The sequence below is a fragment of the Pholis gunnellus genome (assembly GCF_910591455.1).
Source record: "Pholis gunnellus genome assembly, chromosome: 15".
NCBI lineage: Eukaryota > Metazoa > Chordata > Actinopteri > Perciformes > Pholidae > Pholis > Pholis gunnellus.
The window spans coordinates 8,063,028-8,085,502 of NC_136542.1; the positions used below are offsets into that span (position 1 = coordinate 8,063,028).

The 22,475-nt window shown below is 42.1% G+C and overlaps 1 protein-coding gene across 1 annotated transcript; it reads right to left on the reverse strand.

The window, feature by feature from the left end:
* Nucleotides 1–3,394: 3,394 nt before the first annotated feature.
* bmp4 (bone morphogenetic protein 4) lies at nucleotides 3,395–12,087 on the reverse strand. Its single transcript, XM_079174050.1, has 4 exons — nucleotides 11,840–12,087; nucleotides 7,783–7,905; nucleotides 6,948–7,312; nucleotides 3,395–4,762 (listed from the first exon to the last, which is right to left on the reverse strand). Exons 3-4 carry the CDS (start codon nucleotides 7,303–7,305, stop codon nucleotides 3,909–3,911), a joined length of 1,212 nt encoding a protein of 403 aa, XP_079030176.1. The 5' UTR covers nucleotides 7,306–7,312; nucleotides 7,783–7,905; nucleotides 11,840–12,087; the 3' UTR covers nucleotides 3,395–3,908.
* Nucleotides 12,088–22,475: the final 10,388 nt, after the last annotated feature.

Genomic DNA, 22,475 nt, shown 5'->3' on the forward strand with positions numbered 1-22,475 from the left:
TCGAGGTGTGCTTGATGAGTGGAGATGAGTCACAGACAGGGGTGAGAGGAGGTGTCACACAGATAACCCCTACAGATGGACAGCGGCAAGGGTCTAAGGTTTCAGACCTGTGTGTGGATGTGCGTGCGTGTCATTGTGTGAAAATGACATACCCTGGAAAAAAAAAGGCTATAGGAAAGAATGCGTGTGTGTGTTTGTGTCTATGCATGTGTGTGTGTGTGTGTGTGGAAGTATGAGTGGGAGAGTGAAACACGAGGCTGTGACCTGGAGCAGCACTGACACAAGCCATCATCACAATAGCCTCTTCTGATTCTCTACCAAACAGAGAGAGCAGAACATAAGAGCGTCAACTAACTCTTTCCAGTTTGGGACTGTGGGACGGCACAGCGTGACGCATCCTGTCCTCAATACATGGTCCATAAACACTTGTACAGTATCCCTCCTGTTTTCTTTTTTCTCTCTCAGGGTCAGTTCACTCAAACCACATTTGTTTTTAATTCTAGTGGTATCTAGTCCTGCAAATAGTTTGGGTTTTATTTGCAGATGTGTTGAGATCTCCGCTGCTGTTCACAACTTGTATGTTGGAGGTGAGCAAAATGTCCTTTGTGGTGGTCAAGGCATCTCATTTGAAAAATCCAAGAGCAGCATGCACTTGCAGAAACAATGTTACTCAGGATGATCCCAAGACCTCACTCTGGAGAGTTTTCTTTGGAATTTCTTCCGTGGGTATCTCAAAACCAACACGGATTATCAAGGATTTGATAATAGATAAATAAAATTATGCTTAGTCTTAGCAGAGTATACTTCTGTTTTGTCTCCTCTGATCACTTATTTTGGTTTTAATTTAGTTGAACAGCAACAGCGGTTTGGATATCTAAAAATTCACAGGCAACACAAGTTTCGAGAAGCATAATTTTGCCAAATATTTGTTCTTTCCAGCTTCAAAAATTGTAATCTTTGAATTTAATACTTTTGAGTGTTGGACAGTTGATCTGAAAAAATAAGCTTTTTGTTTTACATATCATATGATGTTATGACATTCATCATGATGGATTGATAATGGAAACAATAGTTAATTGCCAACTTGTGTACAGTAATTGCGCACATTTGTTACTTACCGCCCCTGGCTGCCACTGTAAAACATTAACGTGTCCTAAAGGTGGAGATACCTCAAATTTATGTAGCACACTAGTTAACATAACCAAAGTTAAAAATTAAAGGAACAGTGTAGATTTTTGAACCATGAGGTTGTACAACTCACCAAAGATCTGCAAGTCAACAAGCCATAATGCAAAAATGAGCTCACAAAACCCTAAAAACTTAAAGGATTTTCAGCTACAACAATATTAGTTATAATACGTTTGATTTATCTTCTTTCTGCTGTTAAATACTTCTGCCGGGTCTCTCAGAAAATTGTCCGTAATGTGTTTATGTGTCACATGACTTACGTATATGAAGGCCTGATTTGCACGCACAAAAAACACTTTATTCAGATCTTTAACATCTGGTAACTGGGGAAGATTTCAGCGATAGAGGGATGGAGTGCACCCACTCAAACAAGGCAATGCAAGCCAGGATCATCTTCCTTTGTTCCTGCGGGGAGGTTTACTGTCTATAAACACTCGGCTTTTACGGTGGAATGTCCAAATAAAAAGCTTTTTGAAGACTTCACCCAGTCAATTAGTCGAGCAGTGTCAATAGACCTGCTGCATAATGACTCACCTGTAATTGCGTGAGAACGAGCACTTACAGGAGACTGAATGGCACGTCGCATAGGCATGACAAAGCCCTCGATCTGTTTTTAAGGACTCGTTCTGTAATTGACCCCAACCCCCCCTCTCCTGCATCCCTTCACACTCACTCACTCACACACACACGCTCACATTTATCTCTCTATTTCCTGAGGTTCTTATAATCACATGGCTGATGACACTCAGTGAGGCATTTGGTGACTTGAGGCATGATGCGGCAGAACACAAACGTTGAGGGCTTTCGACTCGAGGCCGGCTGGTGAACTAAATGGCAGGCTCACTGGGTGTGCTGAGCGCATGTAAACCTCCCTCTCTGGGCCTTTTAATAAACACGCTTTGTGTAGGGTAGTGGGATAATGAACAGGCCAGACAATTACCATAACTGGCTGATGTTATCTCAACTTCAGGGGGAGATCAGTTGAAATGTTGTAATTGCACTGTCAAGCTGCTGAAAATACACCCCCCCCCCCACCCCTGTTCTTCTCCTCTTCCCGAACACACACATACACATACCCTCCGCCCCTTCTCCTCTGCCTTCAGCCACTTCAAAATGAAATTCTTCTCCGTCTTCTCCTCCTTTAGCAGTCTCCCTCGTTTTGACGCTGATATGCAGGCATCAAAGAGAAGCCCAGTGGCCATTAGAGCGCCCGAGGGCCTGCGCATGCTCCAGCAGAAGAAAAAAAACTAACAAACCTGACTTGACATCAAAAGAAATCACAGAATGTTGTAACTATTTCATTTGACACAACATACCACTCAAGAAATGAAAAATTGTTCTATTTTTGACCAATTTACCAGAATTTGTGGTTTAAAGCTTTGTAATTATTTATATCTGGGACCTGTACAGACATGATGATGTACAGGGCACTCTCTGCAAAACAATACACAGCCAGCGTCTCCCAGCAGTTCAAAGGAGTCCCTCTCTCTAAACATTATCATATAATTTGGGCCAGCCGTCAGCTTGTAAATAAGTGATGTAGAAGCCTATTGTGTGATGGGGCACAGGTTGGAGACAGGCGTCTTTGCTCTGTCGGCATGAGCCGCTGGAGACAAAGGCAGGAGACAGAGCGTCTAACCTTTGATTCTTCTGAGGACTCAGCCGCCTTGTATCAGGGCAGGACGCATCGGCCACAATCATGCCCCCAATGTGGGGACGTCAAGAACAATAGAATCACTCTCTCACAGTCGGGCTCAACAACCCACCCCGACTGCAATTGGATTAGCGAGTGTCCAACCACCACATGTTAGCCTAATTGACATAAAAGTGAAATTTGAGAACAATAAGGCCTTAACCCATGAAGGCCTACTGGCTTTGAAATGGCATCCCATTTCTGTAACAGCTTCTGTCATTGAAAATAGCTTGAAAATTGAGAAAACGCTGATCCACAGGGTGATTATTTCCACAATTCGTCTTTGATGAAGTGCGAATCACTCAAAGTTGGTGAGATGTCAGATAATAAAACTGACTATTTTTATTTGGCAAAGACAGAGAATCAGAAAGATGTCTCTGCTTTAATACCTCTTTGAGCTAAAAAGTGATTTCAACACATTTAAAAGAACATCTGGCAAATAATAGGTTTAGGATTTAAACCAAAATTCATTTTTTTACAACCACCTTATAGTAGATAATTGATATCGTTATAAATATTTTACAAGGTGAAATGGATTTAGTTTTAAGGGTCTTATGTGTTAACGCAGTGCTCTAATTTACGAACAAAGTGTGCATCTTGTGATCTGCTGCAATGTGTTATTGGAGGCAATTCAAGTTTTTTATTTTTTTCTTCAAAATGTATATCATATGAAAGCAATAAATATTACCAGTAAATAAACTTTACTTTTTAGACTGTTTTTACTATTTTCTCAATAAAAAAACCTTATACAATCTAATGTACATTATGAAAAGTTGTACAGCTTTTTATGTTTAAAATAAGGACTCAATTTATTTTTAATATGTAGATATAAATATATATATTTTGTCAAAATATATGATCGTATTGTCAAAGAAACAAAAAAAAGTGAGACAAACATACACCTCAACATAAAAGTTATAAATAAGGGTCCAAGTGAACATTTTTGGGAGTAAAGACCTTCTGATTTGTTTTTGCGTCCATGTTGCTTTTTTCATGGTTCCAGTCCAAGTTCTTTTTAGTCTGTTTGTTAGCGGCAGCCGCAGCCCTCCACTACCATTTCCTGGTAGTTTTTTAGGACCACCTTGTCATGTTCGTCTAGGTAGAGCATGGAGATGGCGCTGAGCTCTGTTGGCACGCAGCAGGCCTTGGGAATGTTGTTGTTCACAGAGTTCACCAGTGTCTGAACAATGGCATGGTTGGTTGAGTTCAGATGATCCGCCAGAGGAAAGGGACATTCCCCGTGGCAGTAATAGGCCTGGTAACCAGGGGGCGCCACTATCCAGTCATTCCAGCCTACATCGCTGAAGTCCACATATAGTGCGTGGCGCCGGCAGTTGCGGTTGCGTTTACGGCCCCGCTGTTTGGGGCTGCGCTTGGTCCGGCGGGTCAGCGGGTGACCCTTCCCGTCGTGGCCAAAGGTAACCAGGAGGGGGCGTAGCTGCTCCCAGTCCTCGCCGGGGTCCTGGTGTAGCGAGCGGCTGACGCGGACGTGTCGGTCCTGGTGGCGTGGCGTCTGGTTGAGGTGCAGAACCTCAACGGCCAGCCCATAATTTGGGAGGCTCTCACGAGTCCAACGCAGCACCGCCGGGCTCACGTCGAAGCTCTCCCAGCGTGACGCGTTGTGGCGCACAAGCCGCGTATCCAAGAGCTGCGTGATTAGCTGCCCTGGCCGCGGGGGCTTCAGCACCTCATACACATTTATCCGGTGAAGCCCCTGGTTGTCTGAGAAGGCGTCAGCAATGGCTTCATCAATCTGATGGCGGTAGAGCCTCAGCTCGGCTGAAGAGAGCAGCTCGTCCTCTGGAATGCTGCTGAGGTTGAACAGGAAGCGAAGGGGCGCGGCGTCTCCATCGTCCAGATCATGCACCCTCTCCATGTGCTCTGAAATTGAGCAAGAGAAATGAGGGACAGTTGATTAGCTGCATAATTCATATGTATATATACGTCTTATATATTCAAAAATATTGAGATATTAAGTTTCCATGAAGATGCTGTATTGTTTGTTCACTGAACAACTGCGATCTTTGTCCTCCAAACAGCACCAACAGATATGAAACTATGAAACTAAACTCACACGGCCTCACTCTAGTCGGCTTAATTGACACAAAAGAATGTACGTTTTCAAGGCCTCTGAGGTGTTCAGGAATATAAATATACAGCGTCCACGCTTCCTTATCTATCTATAAGGATTATCCTGCCCTTCTCTCAATGCCTTTCTCTGAGCACTTTGCTGAAACATGCATTACAAGGAGGGTGGTGATTAACGTACCACAGCTACAGTATAAACACAGTGGAGGTACCCTGTTCCACGCTCAGTCTGCAGATTTCTGGCAAGATCACCATTGTTGGGGAAAGGAATGTTGTGTCTACTATTTTCCTGCTCAATCCACCCCTGTTATTTCACACCCAGGCCCTAATCTTACCCAGGTGGTTCTCATTATTAAAACCTGCTGTGTTTTTGATTAGCTCTGCAGTTTGTTCACTTAAGACGTTTATCATTTTCATCACGAATAATCATTAAGGAGTCAGACAATACAGCAGAATCTCATTTATCTGAAGCCCACGGGAAAGGAGGTCTTGCAATGTATTCAAATCCTTAACCAAAGCTTATTCAAAATGTGAGACACCCTCTCATCTACCCCGCGCTTTGTAGTTTCATTCACAGGAAGATGTCACCTGTTACACGTGGCCAATAAGAACACATCTGTCTTGCTGCTGATGAAAGGATACATGGTTTACCTATCGTGTAAACATGTCCCCGCACCTAACTGTCCATCTGCTGCAGATTGTAATCACTCACGGTGTTTTGGACAGATAAGTCAACTGAATCGCACAATGGTGCTTCCATGAAAGCGAGCACTCCCACTCAGAAGGCCTCAAAGCGTGTTATTAACATAGTTTCGCAGAGGAGAAGGAGGGTAAATGCCTGTAGAGAGCAGTAGAAACCAAAACAGACACGTACATGCGTGCGCGCACACACACACACACACACACACACACACACACACACACGCACACGGTGCAACACAGGCCGTAGTTCCTACTCCGGAGGCGGTTCTCTTTCTTCCTATCTAACGTTGGTACTACTAGCAGTGTGTTTGAAAAGCCCCATTAAGGCTGACTCATCCCTCCTTACTCACTCCTCTCTCTAAGGACGGACATGTTCTGTGGCCCTAAAGCTCACTGCGCTACACGATCGCTTCCTCACTCGCTAAGTCCGGCACATCACATCTGTCTCGCGGCTAAATATCGCTTTCAAGTATTTATTCAACCGTTTCAGTCTATAGCTTTCCAAACTCGACATACATTTAACAGATCGGGTACCCCTGGATCTTCTCCGAGCCTAATTGAAACCTCTGCATTTGTCGCTAAAACTAAGCAGATCCAAGTCACAATAAACAGAAACCCTTCTAACGTTCCAGTCTTTCTATCACCCCAGGTTCTGAGACTGTTTTTCCATCTCTACAGAGAGTGGCAGCGTCGGCTCTCAGCACCCACATTGTTGGCAGTAGGGGCTTTATTTAGAAGGCTGCAGAGTAGCATTAAAGATAATTGCACGTTGAGGAAGGTCCTTCTAAAAGAGCCCTCCATATAAACTGGAGACATGAGAGAGGAGCACACTCCAATTCCAGGCCAAGACCAGGCTTTTTTAAGCAATGTTCTGCTGGGTGGGGTGAGAAGTGTAAGTCAGTCATATGAAGGCATGCTTTTCCTACAGCTGCTGACCAAACATGCAGCGTTTTTGTCAAATGAGGCTCTTGAGAGCTTGTCTAGCAGATTTTTATTTTGCCGCTCTGTAGACAGTGTTTGGTGACCACATCCTTAGATTCCTTGGTTATGGTGAGATGGGTGGAGCTGCCTTATAATCATGTTTAATGTGATGTAGGACATGTTTTTTTACACTGAATACTTAGCAGTCCGCGCCCATGCTAATGAAATACATTACTACCAAAATCATTGGAATGCCTGACAGTAGAGACCTTCGGTATGGTGTAATGTTTCTGTGGAGACATGACGCATTTATCATCTCTCTTTCAACAAACGACAAGATGTTCTTCTTCCTTACCCTCATGGTGGAAGCCCCTCACAGTGTTGGCCCGGCTGGCTGACCTCTCTGGGTACTCAAAAGCGATGTCGTGCACCCCGGCCTCCTCAGCCTCCCCCGACTGTAGCCGGTAGAGGTCCAGCAGGTATCGAGGCACAGAGGCCGAGCGGCTGGGCCGCGGCCGCTTCTTGAGGCCAAACATGTGCAGCAGCGTGGCCTCGAAGTCCCGCAACAGTTCATGGCTCTGAGCGGCCGAACGACCCTGCAGGCCCGGTACTTTCTTTTTCCCTTCTTCAGGTATCAGACTAGCATGGTTGCTCTCTCCCAGCAGGACTTGGCATATTAAAATGACCATCAGCATTCGACTACCAGGAATCATGATGTCTCTGAGAGGAGAAGCAAAGATAGAAAATTAGAACAGAGCAGCGGGGGACGAAAACACTAAAAAAGAAACAATGGCCTCCATTTTAAGATTTGTCTGTCCCTTTTATTACACGTCTTCGCCAGCTCCAATACACCCACCTCCCTAACTGTTCCCACTGAGGGCAGACTAATTGGTTTTAATGGTCCAGTCTGCCTTGTTTATAGTAAAGCAGTCCCCGATCAGACAGACTACTTGCAGTTTATCTTCGGCGACATCCTCCAAAGTTTAACAGCTATAGTTCAAGAACCCAATTTCTTTGAATGGAATCTGAGGGTCATTCCTCTTTATTCCCTCCTGTCTTACCTTCCATACAAGTCTGGATGAATGCCACAGAAATCATAGACTCGGTGGACAGAGAGGAAAGGGGAAAAATGCGAGATGCAGCAATGTGTCACATGCTGCAAATTGAAATGGCATGGTCCACTTACTTACCGACAGAAAATAAAGCATGGGAAAACAGTCCATGTTTGTTGGGAGAAGGCAATGGACACAATCTTCCAGGAAATGTTAGGTGGTGTTGGAAGGCTGCAGGAGAACGTTGGAGTGACCCTGTTCCTGAAAGATATAGGTAAAAACACAGGGAAATTATAAAATGAATGCAGTTACAGACACTTGAGGCTGTTACATGTTATTTACTCAAAGAGTAGCAGAGGGTATATCTGTGTCAGTGTATATGTGGGTAAGAGGGAGACCCAATGTCTCTTTAAGGCTTATCATTTTGGCTCATGGGCAAAGTTAGCTATTTACTGTAACTGGAATGTAAGGAGGTATGTGCCACAACACAGACAGCAGATCCCTAATGCCTTACACTCACCTAAGACTGAAAACACACCTCGTTATATCTATTCCGAAAAATTGATAAGAAACCTGTCTTAAAAGCAAAATCAAAGAGCAAAAAAACCAACAAAAAAAAAAGAGATAAGTGCTGACTTCAACTGAAAATCTATCCTCTCATGTTCACACACAAGACCAAAGAGCTGATAACACCACTTTGATCAGGAGTGGTAAAAATCTATATCCAAAACAAGAGGGCTGTTTGCTTAGAGAAACCGTCTCCAAGTGAACTTAGTCAACCTTTATCCCTGCGAGCAGCTGACACCACCTATTTCGGACAAGGAACTGAATGCATCTATCGCAAAAGTGCTTCATCTCTTAGTAACGCTTCCCCACTTGAGGGATCACACAGGTCGAAGTGTTGCTGATGACAGGGCCTTCTGCTCTTTGACATCACTGTCATCAGTACATTCAGCACTGGTGTGTGTTGATGTTTTTTGAAGGGTACATTTGGCTCTTCATTTCATATATAACTGCAACACCAAGGACATTTTCTTGGTACATAAAAGTTTTTACACATTCTCCGACAGAAATCTTAAAAAACACCTCGTAAAAACATATACAAGATTCATCTTTAGCAGTCTTTTTATTTCTCTGCAAAGGTTTAACAAGCACGGCTCATGGCTCTAATGACTAATTCTTTTGAATGCGTCATTTAAATGTGCTAAATGCTGTTGAATCAGACTCATAAAATTACAGTTTTTTTGGATGGAGTGACCACAACAACAGGACCACAGAGCAAACATTGCTACTTGGTTCTCAGAAGCAACATAGGTCTTTGGTCATCATTTGGAGCCTGTTCTACTGGACAGAACCCAAGCATTACTACACAGTGAGGATGCACATTAACAGGAACATTGTGTGTGTGTGTGTGTGTGTGTGTCTGGGTTTGTATCTGTGCGATTATCTCGGCCCCTGCATGGCTCACTGTACATGCAATCAAGGATCTTTTTCCTAACAGCATTAGACTTTGACCTCCGATTGACCCCCCCCTTTTTTCGGTCATGACACTAGATCCAGTGTGAGTGAAGAAAGGGTGATGTGCGGTGTGTGTGCGTGCATGAGCTAAACGCTGTGCATGCCTGTACGCGTGCATGAGTGTGTGCCACCGCTTGCATGTTCGTGAGAACTGTGGCAAAGAGAGAGGAGGGTTCAGAACATGATCAGCTCTATTACCCATGGGGTGGGGGGATAACTTGTGTGTGTGTGTGTGTGTGTGTGTGTCTGTGTGTGTGTGTGCGCGCACATCTCTTACAACAAACGTTCATTGTACAGCGAGGGCCTCTCCCATGATTACAGGGATTCATAGCACTCAAAAACACTGACCATACAGAACATCTTGTAACTGTAACCAGCCACTGACAAAGCTGCAGGCTAAAACAGACAGACACTCAAAGTGGTGCGATGATGATGAAAGAAGATGTAAGGCAGACAGGGAGTAACTTTCAACTCTGGAAAAAGTCATTGCGTTCATTTTTCTGGCATGTTTTCACCAGTGATTTAGAAAAAAAAAAACATTTGGAGTGACACCAACCCTGTTCATATTTTCAGTGATTTTCCACCACATGTATCAGCATTGTGGACCCATATTTGCTCCTCTTGATCAAACGTTGACGGCAAAACCAATTTCCAAGATTATAACATGTTGTAAGAAGACATTTAAAGTGACCGGCAGACACCGACGCATTTTACAACAATAAATGCAGACCGGGGTTCAATTAGGCCGAAGCAGTCAACTTCCCTTGGCTTTGCTCATTCCCCCTTGGCCTCTCTCTCTCTCTGACCAAAGATAATGTGATCAGACTATGCACATGGCTCTTCAAATGTGTTTCCTGAGGAATTTGACAGTGATGGTGAGAGGGAAGATGGGAGGGAGGGAGGGAGGGAGGAGGGCAACAGGTTAACACGGGGGAACAGCCAAATCTCTGTCATGATTTTGTTCTTCATTTTAGATGCCAGTAATCGGTTTACCAACACATCTTGTGTTTTTGTACTCTACTGCCACATTTCATGTTAAATAGCCTTCTCTGGTTAATGCTAATAAGCTGTAGATGATATGCAGTTCATAATGATACCAGGTATTAATTATTCTGGTGGCTCCAGATAATGGCCAATATTTGCAAAGAAAAAAAATACAAACGGCAACGACTATCCTTTTAAAAGGGACGTTTGAGTTTGTTTCCTGATAACAAGTAAGTAACTAAAGCTCAAAGGATTTGAAATAATTACTTCACAGGGAGCCAGTGTTCCCAACAAAATGCAAGATCCTAATTTGTGTTGAAAGAAATAAAACAGAGACCTGTAATGTCTCTTGTTGTTTTGTAGGTTTGGGATTGTATTTGCTCCCAGTGAGCAGTTCAAGAGAAAGAACATTCACAGTCAGTGAGATCACCGAAACCAGGTTAATGGTTTTGTTCGCTTAGTGCATTCTGAGAGGCAAGAACTCAGATATAGAAATGATGAGTCGAATGAGTCCTCTGATATCTCTAATGCTGATTTTGCTCTTTTTAAAAAGAAATCAAAAAATGACCAAAAACAAATCCATTTTTTATGTCAAATGCCCTCAACTGGTTTGCTGTAAAGTGTTAAATAATATAAATGTAAAACCCAAATGATCACCAACAAAAATGTTCTCCTGAAACGACCCAAAGAAATTGAGCCTTTGCCAGATGCTTGTGATTTTTTTTTTAACATATTTGGTTATAAAATGCGTTCCATCCAAAGTTTGGCAAGTCGGATGTAGAGAAACTTGAGTTGAAAAGTAAAGGAGTGTGCCAAAGACGCCATGCGCCTGCAGGCCGCAATATGTTTTCCTTGCTGCAGCTTTACAGCATTCAATGACGCAATTTATAATAATTTGTTTCAAAACAGGTGAAAACATGTGAGTCCTTATATTACAATGGCAGACAATTACAAACGTAAATCACCTCTGTTGTGCCACTGTAATTTGTTGGCACTGACGGCAGACTTAGTCATAACTTCACAGAAATGAATCATGTATCATGCCTAAGAATTATATGTAATGATTAAAATTAATTGGAATGAAAAAAAAAATAGCTTCAGAAATGAGCAATGTTTTTTTCCCTTTTATTCTAGCTGAAATTCTGCGCATTGTCATCTCCATCTTCCACATTACGCACGGGGATGACACGAAGAGAAACATACAGGCATCGGTGCCAATCGGGCAAAATCGGTGCCAAATATCGGTTTGAAAAGTAAAAATCTGAATAATGTAAATATTTAAATTGTGTTGAAGAGAGACAGGCGTAGAGAAATGGACGCTCTGTTTGGAAATGACCTCACTATATTGGTTTGTCACTGCTCAACTCTTCGGCACAAAAGGCTTTAACCTGCTTCGAGCTCCACTAGGAGTATTGCCCTATTCGTCCCAAAATACACTTCTATTTCACCTGGTCTCCGTTTCTGTGTCAATGACGTAGACTATAACATGTCTATGGACATTTATACTTCTACATTTCTACCTGGAATGCTGTCCAGCCTTTCGTTGAAGTCGGTTAAACGCGCGCAAACACCTACAGCCAAAAGTAAAAGCCACAAACTGTCAACTTCCTCCTGTACAACTCAATGCGTTTCGCATCAAAAAGCTGCGTTGCGGAATCTGTTTTTTGTGAATGTGTCAGATGTGCGCGCTTACCATCAGTAGAGGTACAGGTATCCTCGAATGAAGTGAATATGAAAGGGAAGGTGTGAGGCAGTCCAGGCGTAAAGCCGAAAAACGGCGAAATGAGCCTTAAAGGAGAAGTTGGGTGCCTTTTTGGCTCATTAATCCTTTGGCGACACCTCTAAACGGACAAGAGGAAACAGGGTCGGGGTGAAGGCCGGCGCTCGGGGTCTGCAGCGGGGTTTCCTATCCGTCTCCAACTCGGCTCGTGACGGCGGGTGGTGCGCAGGACGGCCAGACTTTACAAATGATCCAGCATCTATGGCCCCTTGCAGTTTTTATGTGTCCGCCCAATTTACCGTCCTTGCCTCCTCCTCCCTCCCGCCCTCCCTCCTTCCCCGACCCCCACCTCCCTCATCTGTCTCAAACACCTTGGATAACCCCCCCCCCCCCCCCTTCTCTCCTCCTCCACTTTAAATAAAGAGAGTTCATTGCGCGAAGTAATTTCTTTTTCATTACGCGAAACGTTGTAATTTGACTGTGAATAACAGCAAACGGGTCAAACGCTCAATCTGCATTTAAATGCTGGGACTCAGACAGTAAACTAGGCTACTCGTTGCAAGGTGACGTCGTGGTACTCTAAATAAAAAGACCTACGCAGGCCACCTGTAGATGTAATCGGTCTAACGAGAATGTGAATGGCATTTAATGGCCACATCAAAATTGGGCAACCAGCCTAACTTTAAGATTTGCACGGTAAACAATCAACAATCAAACATCAAATAGAAAAAACAACGCTAGATCAATTTGAATAAAAAAGTGTTCCCTGCGCGGCTCTGCTTTAAATTCTAGTGGACCTGCTGCTAATGTATCACATCCACCGAAAATCGTTTTACTGCTCCGCATTAGCCCTGAAATGAAGTCCATTTTGGGGGTTAACTACACACAGTTTTCCAAAACGTTTCGTTTTCTTTGGTCCTTAATTAAGCAGATGTGGTGACGTTTATTTGGCCTCTAGAGAAGTAATTATGAGTGTTAATGAGGTCGTTGCCTTCTTCACTCACTGTCACTGGTACGAAGAAAGTCTTTTACTCCTCTGTTTATTAGGTTCATGTGGTCATTTTTAGGGGATCCTGAACCAAATATGCATATTTGTTCTCCTTCCTGAACCTCATTACAGAAGATTTGTGTTGTTTCGAGTCAGTATAGCTTGATTAATACGACGTATGCGAGCCATTTGATGCATCGTTACACAGGTTCTAAAGCTCATTAGGGAGTCATATAATTTAGAAGAGGGGTGTTCTTGGAACCCGAAAGTCCCAAAAGAAAACAGTCCGCCTGCTATCCTTGGAGTGACTCCTATTTCACATATGGAGCTGTAAAACAATGCTTTAATCAGAAACTTCATTTTAATAGCTCAACACTATAATACAAATAATAATGATAGTAATAATAATAATAGTAACAAATCATGATTACAATATAATATTAATAATTGTAACAACAATATTAATGATGACATTAAAAATGACAGTATTGATCATAAATACACACAAACTAGAATCAATAAATTCCATAATACTTTATGTAAATGTGTTGTCATATATTTGAAATGCAGAGAGGACTATAACACACAATGATACATTCATCTTTAACATTACATCTTTAATATTCTTTATGCTTTTCAAAAGCATTTCTCAGTGTTTCATTCAATCATTGTTTGGCAGAAAGAAAGAAAGAAATCTGTTTTCCCTTAAGATGTCTGAGAAATGGAACCACTACTCTCTGCTCTTATTTATGTCTGACCATTCTACAGCCAAAAGCATTACAGCATTAAACTATTTCAAAGTAACAATTGAAGCTCTGTTTTGTTTTGTTTGCAGTCATGTCTATCCTTGTAGCACCTCTCTAGACATCCACACACTTAATATGGATCTATTTATTTTCTTTGTGAAATGGATTGCTGTTGTCATACTCAAAATAACAATATTGTCTGACGTTTAGCTTATTAAGCAGCAGATATATATTGTATGAATCTAGAAAAAACGCAGGAGACCCAGGAAGCTGACCTGTGGCACACCACACTGTCATTGAGGAGGCTGTAATTTATATCATATTAACAATTTTCATAGACTCCTATAATCAAAAGCTGAACTAAAAACTAAGGAAAGCACATAAGGGATTTTAGACTTTAGAAAGGCATGCAGACTTTCAAAAATGAAACAATTCTCTTTGATATGACCGATATTTATGCACTGCACTTCTCACTAGATTATCCAGAGCTGATCCGCTATTGTTTAGCATAAGAAGCTTTTTATTGTCTTTAGTGGTAACATGGGGAAAACTTGTCAAGCTTCCAGGTTTTGGGGAAATTCCATACTTATAATGTGCAATGGAGCTGAAGTGGATTAACTAACAGATAAGCTGCATAACTCATATGTGTCGTTGTCACTGTCCGAGGATTTACCCTCAGGTAATGATTTGGTTGAAACTTTTTCACTGATTTCATCAATGTGAGTGCAACAAGAAAGTAAAAGATAGCTTCAGACAGAACGGGTTGAAAGTTTAAAATCCAACAAATATTTAAAGCCAAAATAGTCCTAAAGAGCGATTATAGGTCTGACACTTATTGCTGAAACATGGAGATGAGTTACCCTGAAGGAAAACCCTCAATGCTTCTTGAGGCCATGTTGTCTGAACAGTGGTCTGTTGAGATCTGGGATGCTAAAAAGCTGACTTTATTGGTCATGTTACAGTTACTTGTGTGAATACATTGTGAGCAATGTGTGCTCCTTTAAATCAGATACTTTATTTTGTTAATCATTATTGATCTCCTCAGACTTTGGTTCTTCCTTCAGCTCTTGACTCCGGGGCTTTGAAGATAAATTCAAAAAGTCATGCAAAAACTGCAGATAATTGGCATGTTGTGTGTGTGTATAGGTGCGTGTGTGTGTGTGTGTGTGTGTGTGTGTGTGTGTGTGTGTGTGTGTGTGTGTGTGTGTGTGACCCTAACTTTCTGGCTCATACCTTCTGCATGACTCTGGTGATGGATATCCAGCTGTGATTGTCTCATTTCAACACATATTACTAAAACCATTTGTCTCTTTGATAGGAACCTTGTCATGCACAATTACATTTTTGGCCATATTTACTGCTTTTCTTGTGGGATCCATATTTCATGTTTTCACTCTCAAGTTCTAATGACTGGCTGTGATCACGCCGGTGACCTGATGGATCAAACATTTTCGTTTTGTCAGCCTCATTGCATGGTTTGAAATCGCAAACGTGCGCTATGTCGCAGCTCACTCTCACTTATATGCTAAAACCAAGATAGATAATATATGGTGTTTATGCAATACTTTTCAATATAATTATAATTATTGGAACAAGGTTGTGTTTTTCAGTGTAGGTCATTTAATCATCTCCACAGTTTGCAACATTGTTAAGATATTTCACATACATTGAAATGAACATTTCTGCAGCTTAACATCAGTATGATGTCATGTTAATTTAACACAAAGTTGTTAGACATGTGATACAGTGTGACTCTACATGAAGAGGACATTGGTGCAGTGTTACAGGACATTATATTATCACGTCTGGAGAGTAAACTAACAATGAGCCAATTATAACATATAGAACATGATGTCTGTTTGAGTAGTTGAGATGTATGAGATTATGCAGTATACGTCAGCATAGTACACGTACTGTAATCTGTGGTTGTGTAAAAGACAACTAGGCAAGACTACACCAGCATTACCTTAGACCACAAGATGCAAATCTCAGATAAGCCTGAAAAACAGTCACGTAAAAAAACAAACCAAACAACAGAGTTATGGAGCAATTTGTGATGGACAGATAACACAACGATCAACCTGTTCATGTACAGTACATGTACCAGTGGTTGAAAAGTTTGTGGAAATAAAGAAACATTTCGTTGTCATTATTTCTTTGGGTGGATCGGTGTCACTGATGGCAGCAGCAACAGAAAATAACAAGAAATGACTCTTACGATTATTACTCCAATGTTACTCTTTGAGGATTATTTATTATTACATTTATATATTTTTATTTCCCAAATTTGACCATCTTACTTTAAACCTTTAAAGAGTCCATTTGGCTTTCTCTTTCCCGCAAGAATACACAAATTCAACAGTGTGTAAAATCCTATTGTGCATGTGGTTGTCATGGTTGTGATGCATTTGCAAGTGTTATTTTACAGAAAAAAAGAAGAATGATCATGGTTCTTTGAGGACAGAAATTATATTTTGGTGATCAAATAATTGTGTAGCAGCATGTTTGTAGTACTTAATGTAGATATTTATTGCTTGGGCAAGCAATTTTCAGTGTCATTTTTTTGAATGTATTTATTAATATCTTTAAAGAATATTTGGCCTACTTTCACTTTATTTCACTGTACATTTTTTTTAAAAGACCGGCTGCACACCGAAATGTCCTTATGCTCCGTTACTTTGTTCATCGTTATTAAGTTACAATTTCAGGCAGATGTTCAGCGGCGCGGCCTGTAATGGCTTCTTCCACCCATGAAGCCTCAGCCGTGTTTTACCAACCAGGCTGCTGGGAGCACTTGAAGATATGCTGTGGATGTCCCCTCTTAGGTGTTGACCAGGCTTAGCCCCTTTGAGCCCCTCCAGTTCCGAAGGTGATTACCAACTGCGGGTGGCTTTTAGACCCGCTGACTATTGACTTACTCCACAACTTACAACATGAACCTCTGATCCCAAAGTCTGGGACTCGTAGATCAGAGAAGATTGCAAAAAAGAGTCAAGTGTGTCATGCCTCCAACCATCTATCAAGTTCTTTATCTTGTTCTCTTTTTATAGTTATTTTTCTTTTCTTCTTTGTCCATCATTTGTCTGAAAAGTGACTTCAAAAAATTGCGTTCCCCTGCCATCACTTTTCTTAGCGTGAACTGAGCTCGGTCCCAGAGCTCACTTATCTCCAGTCATTTGCCTTTGGCCATTTGGGGGAGAGGTCAGCAGTGCTTTGCTGCTTTGACGTTTGCTGGGAGAGTGTGGGGGGGGGGGGGTGATCTCACCTCTGTCACTAAATCCTGCTCGGAGCCGCTCACCTGTGAACACCAGCCCTTAATCAGCAGCAGCTCAAAGGTGACCCAGCCGCCTAGACCCTGAGCCCCATGTCATAACACACCTTCAGTTTCTCTTTCTTCTCTTTCAGACGCTCCATGAAGTGCTCACTAGTGCAGACACGCGCCACCGCCATTGATCAAACCTCAGCTTTCACTAATGCTCGGACATCTCATTGGGACATTCTTCGACACAGCCGCCTTGTGTTTCTTTGGGTGCTGGGGCTGCAGCGTGCTTGTCCTGTAATCCCCTAACCCAGCCCTGGGACCTGAAAGCCTGTAAGTGGTATGAGGGGTTAGGGGAGGGGAGAGGGACAAGGGAAGCAGAGTTTGAGGATGGATTGGACAAACTATTTTAATCCCTGTAATGGAATTGGCATGTAAACTCATGAATTTAGAAGTAAACAGAAAGAAAACGGAGAGGGATGGATGTTGAATTGGTCTGAGCCTTTCCGGGGGAGCTGTGTTGAAACTCACATTCAGCCCCCTCTAAACTGCTTCAAACCCCCCCCCTTCACCCACGACAAAGATAGGTCAAAGTCTTTTCCGGCCTATCCTCTTCAACAGACATCACTGTTTAGATAAACACTATACGTTTCCTTTTATAAAGAATGTTTAGGTTTCAAGTCTCAGAGTTTTTGTTCTTGTTCTGTGGTCAAAAATACATTTGTACAGAGACGTTTGGCCTGAATAACTAAGTGAGTGTCAGCAGCCGAAGTTATTCTAATGATAAGATAAAGGGATTTGAGTTCACAATAAAAAGCAGCCATGCCAAGCCATCATCTCATATAACACTCTTGTAGGAGAATATCATCAGACCCATTAGAAAGAGAGATCATCAGTGACACTCCAGCGTAAGCGATTGAGGTTCAGTCTGCCGAGTTACCGACTGCCTTCCTGCCAAGTGAGTGACAAGACTTTAATGTCCCTCCATCTCCTGCTGTCGCTGGTGCAAACCTGCCCCTGCCAGATGTTATCAAAGCGGGGCTGGTCAAGTGAGTGGCGGAGGGGGCCTTTTTTAGGCCTTTCTCTCCCTCTGTCAGGGTGCAAGGAGGCACACTTGGGCCCCAACACTGTCCAGACGCAGCCTGAGTGGGGCAACGCCTGATGCTGGGACTCTGGGGGGTTACACCGGCAAACCTTCTCAATGGATTAAAAAGCTTTTTTATCACCATTTGGATTGGCACTTGAGGATACTCCTTTAATCTGAGAGGGGAATTGACTTTGCCCACACCGCAGTCCCTAAGAGGCCAAGCTAAGAGGCAGCCAAATAAATTCTCCGGCGGTGGCCCCGCTTTGTGACAGAGAGCCTCACAAGTGTTGTGTGCCGGTGCTCGAGAAAGACAGATTAGACTTGAATAGATGGAAATTGATGCGGTAGACTCTGATACAGTGTCCCGAGAGGGTGCTGTGACCAGAGCCTAAAAAAGTTGAATATCTGGAATTCTTTGTTGCCAATCAAACTATGTGTTATTCTCCAAATCAGGTTATGAAGTCACTGAACAAAGTTGCAATTTCAGCTGGCCGTGAGTGAAAGGAGAAATGCGAAAGCGTCACATTATTGATACATTTAAAAACTGCATGTCATCAAAAGTTTTTAATTCCATCAGCGGCAAAGGGTTTAACCTCATAACTCATAAATGGACCAGAGACCAGCCACAGACATCCCAGCAAACCACTGTGAAATAAGACATCAGTGAGACTTTACAGAGGTGGAATACACTCAAAGCCTCTTCCCTCATCTCCAAGCCTACCATTCCTCTATATTATATTTTCATTGTCTAAAGCTGTCTTATCATTTGAGGCTATCAAGAAGCTCCTAAATGGGCGAGTGTCAACAGTGTCTTTTTCGAAACTATGACATTTAATACAGCATGTAAATCACTCCGGGGACCCGTTATTCCTTCAAGAATGTAATTACATACTTTCAAATAAAACTTGAAAGGGTCCAACAAGTTTTAAAACGCAGTGTGTGCTCCCAAGACGGCAGGAAGGAATTCCAAGCACTTGGAATATGCTAACATCCCCGTGTCAGCGAACCATGGGCAGAGGAGAGAGTTGAAACAGAAAAATTGACAAAATACATAACACATAACAATCAAAGGCAATAAAATGCTCAAATCGATGGTACTATATTTTTCCCATCATAGTGAAACGAAAGTTTGTGAGCACCACCTCACTGTTGCTGCGGCTGTCAGGCTTCCCTCTTACTTTACATGTTTTAAAGTGATAATGATGGCAGATTTACTCCGTGAAATTCTTTCCAACTTTTGAAAAAGTATGTCTTTGAATTCAGACAAAGATAGAGAAACTCAGGCTGCGTGTGTTTAGCCTGACAACTGCCCCTCGCAGGTTTTATCAGCTAGAAGATTAAGCTAAGGATAGCTCTGTGTATTGGCTTAAAACACCGTTTCCAGCGGACTTGTTTAAAACAAGAACCAAAAGGAGCCTTAAACATGTACTTGATGGCTGTATACATATAATTTGTGCTAAAAGAAAAAGGTTATAGCTGCATTACCCAAGCGATATGTCTACATCTCCACCGGTTCATAATCCACACAGAAGACATGGAAATAAAGAAACAGCAGCATTCTTGTATGGCAGTGTAGAGCTTTGCACCAATATTATAAGAAGATATTATTATAAGGAAAAACGTTTCTGACTGTTATTTCATTCTGACACAACCCTGTTTGCATGTTAGGTATTCTTTCAAGCAGTATGATTTGTCAACACTCATGTCGCCTAACATCAGTGTACACGTTTAGAAAATACAGTAAAGAGCAGGACAGGGCTGCTAACGTTATCCTAAACTCTTTCTCCTAATACAACTGCAGTAGCTAGTTAGCAGAACATGCGAACTAAATATATAAGCTTACGGCAAATAAAGTTACTGTTTATTTTCACTTTAACTCTTACGTTTTTGGTTAGAAAAAGGCAAAACACTGAAGACAGCACACTCCTAACTAAAGAGTATCCCTCTGGAGCCCCATTCACACCGCTTTGGCATGTCATGACAGACCTGCCTTGCTTAGTTACAGTTGCTAAACTATGATTGGACAATTGCTGTTCAGTGGAGTTTAGCAAACGGTTCGTTCTGAGAAAGCTGGACTCCAAAATTCAAAAAAATGTAATTTAACTTAATGAGGATGGATGTGTGGTTTGTCTCTCAGGGACTGGTTCCCACAAAGTGAGTAGAATTTTGGGGAAATGCTCGGAGATTTTATTCAGAATGAATAAGCAAGATTGCAAAAAGTGTTTTCAGTGTGATCCATAGGTACTACTTAATACAACACTAATAAAGAATGATTGTGATGAAATATTCTTTACATATATCTAGCCGTCGGGACAACGGCTCAATATCTTTGTGAATACTCTGCACATGCTGACTGATGATGTGCTTGACTGACACGTCAAAACACTAATAAAAGCAACATGAATTGATATATTAGGAGAGGCCGATTTGTTTATCCATGATTGGATATTTGTCAAAGTGAATTTGTTTGTAATGTCAACACTGCACAACAGCTGGACGCGAAATAAAGGGGAGACTTGTGCCACAGTTCAGCTCGTCAAAGAATTTATTGGGATTAACTTGAGGGTGTCGGCATATATTTTTATACTCAAAACGGATTTGGAAATACTTTGAAGCAGTGCAATGCAAAGTTATCGCACATGTAATAATCATACATAACCATGAACTTACATATAATCATTTATCAGACTTATTTTCCACATGTGAAAACAAATCCCAATGGTTACTTTTTGGTCTTTAACAGTGTCCATTAAATGCACTGTAACACTGTAAACTGAACAATATGGCTGGCAGAAATTACACGTTTCCTTTCAGTGATACGGTTTATTCACCGGTTTAATCCAGTCTGAGTAAAGCTCCTGTGTTTGTGAGCATGTAAAGCTGTTCTAACCGAGGCTCAGTATCCAATGACTCAGTCCTGACGTAATATTTCATGGTGCAGTCGGATGTTACTCTCAGGGGTGTCTGGCCTGCTGCTTGGGATTTGGCACGGAGCAGTCGGTGGTCAGGCGATTAGGTCACCACACTGCTCAGAGATCCAGGAATGCTGTAAACCAGGTTTTGGGATCCGCCGTGATTCCGATCGCTCTGTGGGAACCGATATGTTGCATGCTCGTGCCATGGAAAATGCACTTACGTTGAAGCAGAGAGGAGAGAGTAGCCTCCAGGTTCCACCCAGCACCACATAATTAAACTAGGAGGGAATTTTACACACTTTAAAGAGAGAACCTCTCCACTTTGCTTTCAGGGCAGCGGCATGTAATTGCTTTTGCTGGAACGGTTGACGTTTTAGGAGTGGTCGGAATATCTTGGCGAAGCCGGTAGCAACAAAGCTCTCGTGCTTGGAAGAATGAGCCTGTTGTGGTTGTTGTGGGAGGAAATTCTACAAATATGACCATGATGTGACATATACACTCTCAAACCACCGCTGTGTTAGTGTGCATGGTAACTACATCAACCCTTTCACAAAAACTGAGGAACATATCTTGGAAGCAAGTTACTTCAACAGCCATGACAGTATGGCGTTTTAGGAAAAAAAAAAGGTAGAAGGAGAAGGGGAGGACTACTGAAGAATTCCCTTTTGCAGGATATCCTATGATCTTTTTCTGGATGGCTGACTGAAAACTTAATTTCTAGCTGGGATTGTAATTGTAGGTCATTTTGCTCTGTGAGTGCAATTGCAGATTTGATAAACAAGGTCCTCTGGCAGTGCACTGTTTACTTTCAGGGCCTTGATTTGAGAGCTGAAGCTCAGGGGTGGGATACAGTTTACCCCACATACACTCACGCAGGCACGCTAACACAACATACTGTACAGCGTGTGCGTGCGCACAGACATGCACACGTGCATGTGGGACGAGAGGTCATCATGTTAAGTGATGGTTTTATTCTGTATTTTTCTGATTGACAACAAATAACAAATAGTTATTTTGGTCGCTCCACACTCTCTTGCTTCCCCAGCCTGTCTGTGGCTCTCAGCTACAAGCCCATTTCTTACTACCGAAGACGTAAATCTTTAAATGCAGATCGCAACTTTCGCTTAATAAAAAACTAAATATTTTCCCAAAACAGCTGGGCTCCGTAGGTTTTAGTGAACATCGCTCAAACAGGAGTATATATCACATATTGTGGGAACTATTTTCAGCGACTGAGTATTTAGGGAATGTTCATTGTACTTAACATATCACCCAGTACAACCGTGTGGCCCGTTGATGTGTTTCTAATAGTTTGTTGAAAACAAGAAAATAAAGAATATCATCAGAATAATGCTTTAAATTTCATATGAGTTGAACATAATCTGTGAATTAATCTGCAGGTTTGTTTTAATTCCCTCTCGTTTAAGTTATGGTCTGCACCTCTGGTGGGCTAGTGCAGATCCTAAATCAGAAAGTTACGAGGCCAGATGTAACTTGAGTTGTTGACTGCTGGGAAGCTCTTAAAAGCATGCTTAGTCATATTACCTGTAATTCCACATCAAATCAGGATTCCTGTTGAAAGTCTGTACGGGGACGAGAGTGTGTAATGCCGGA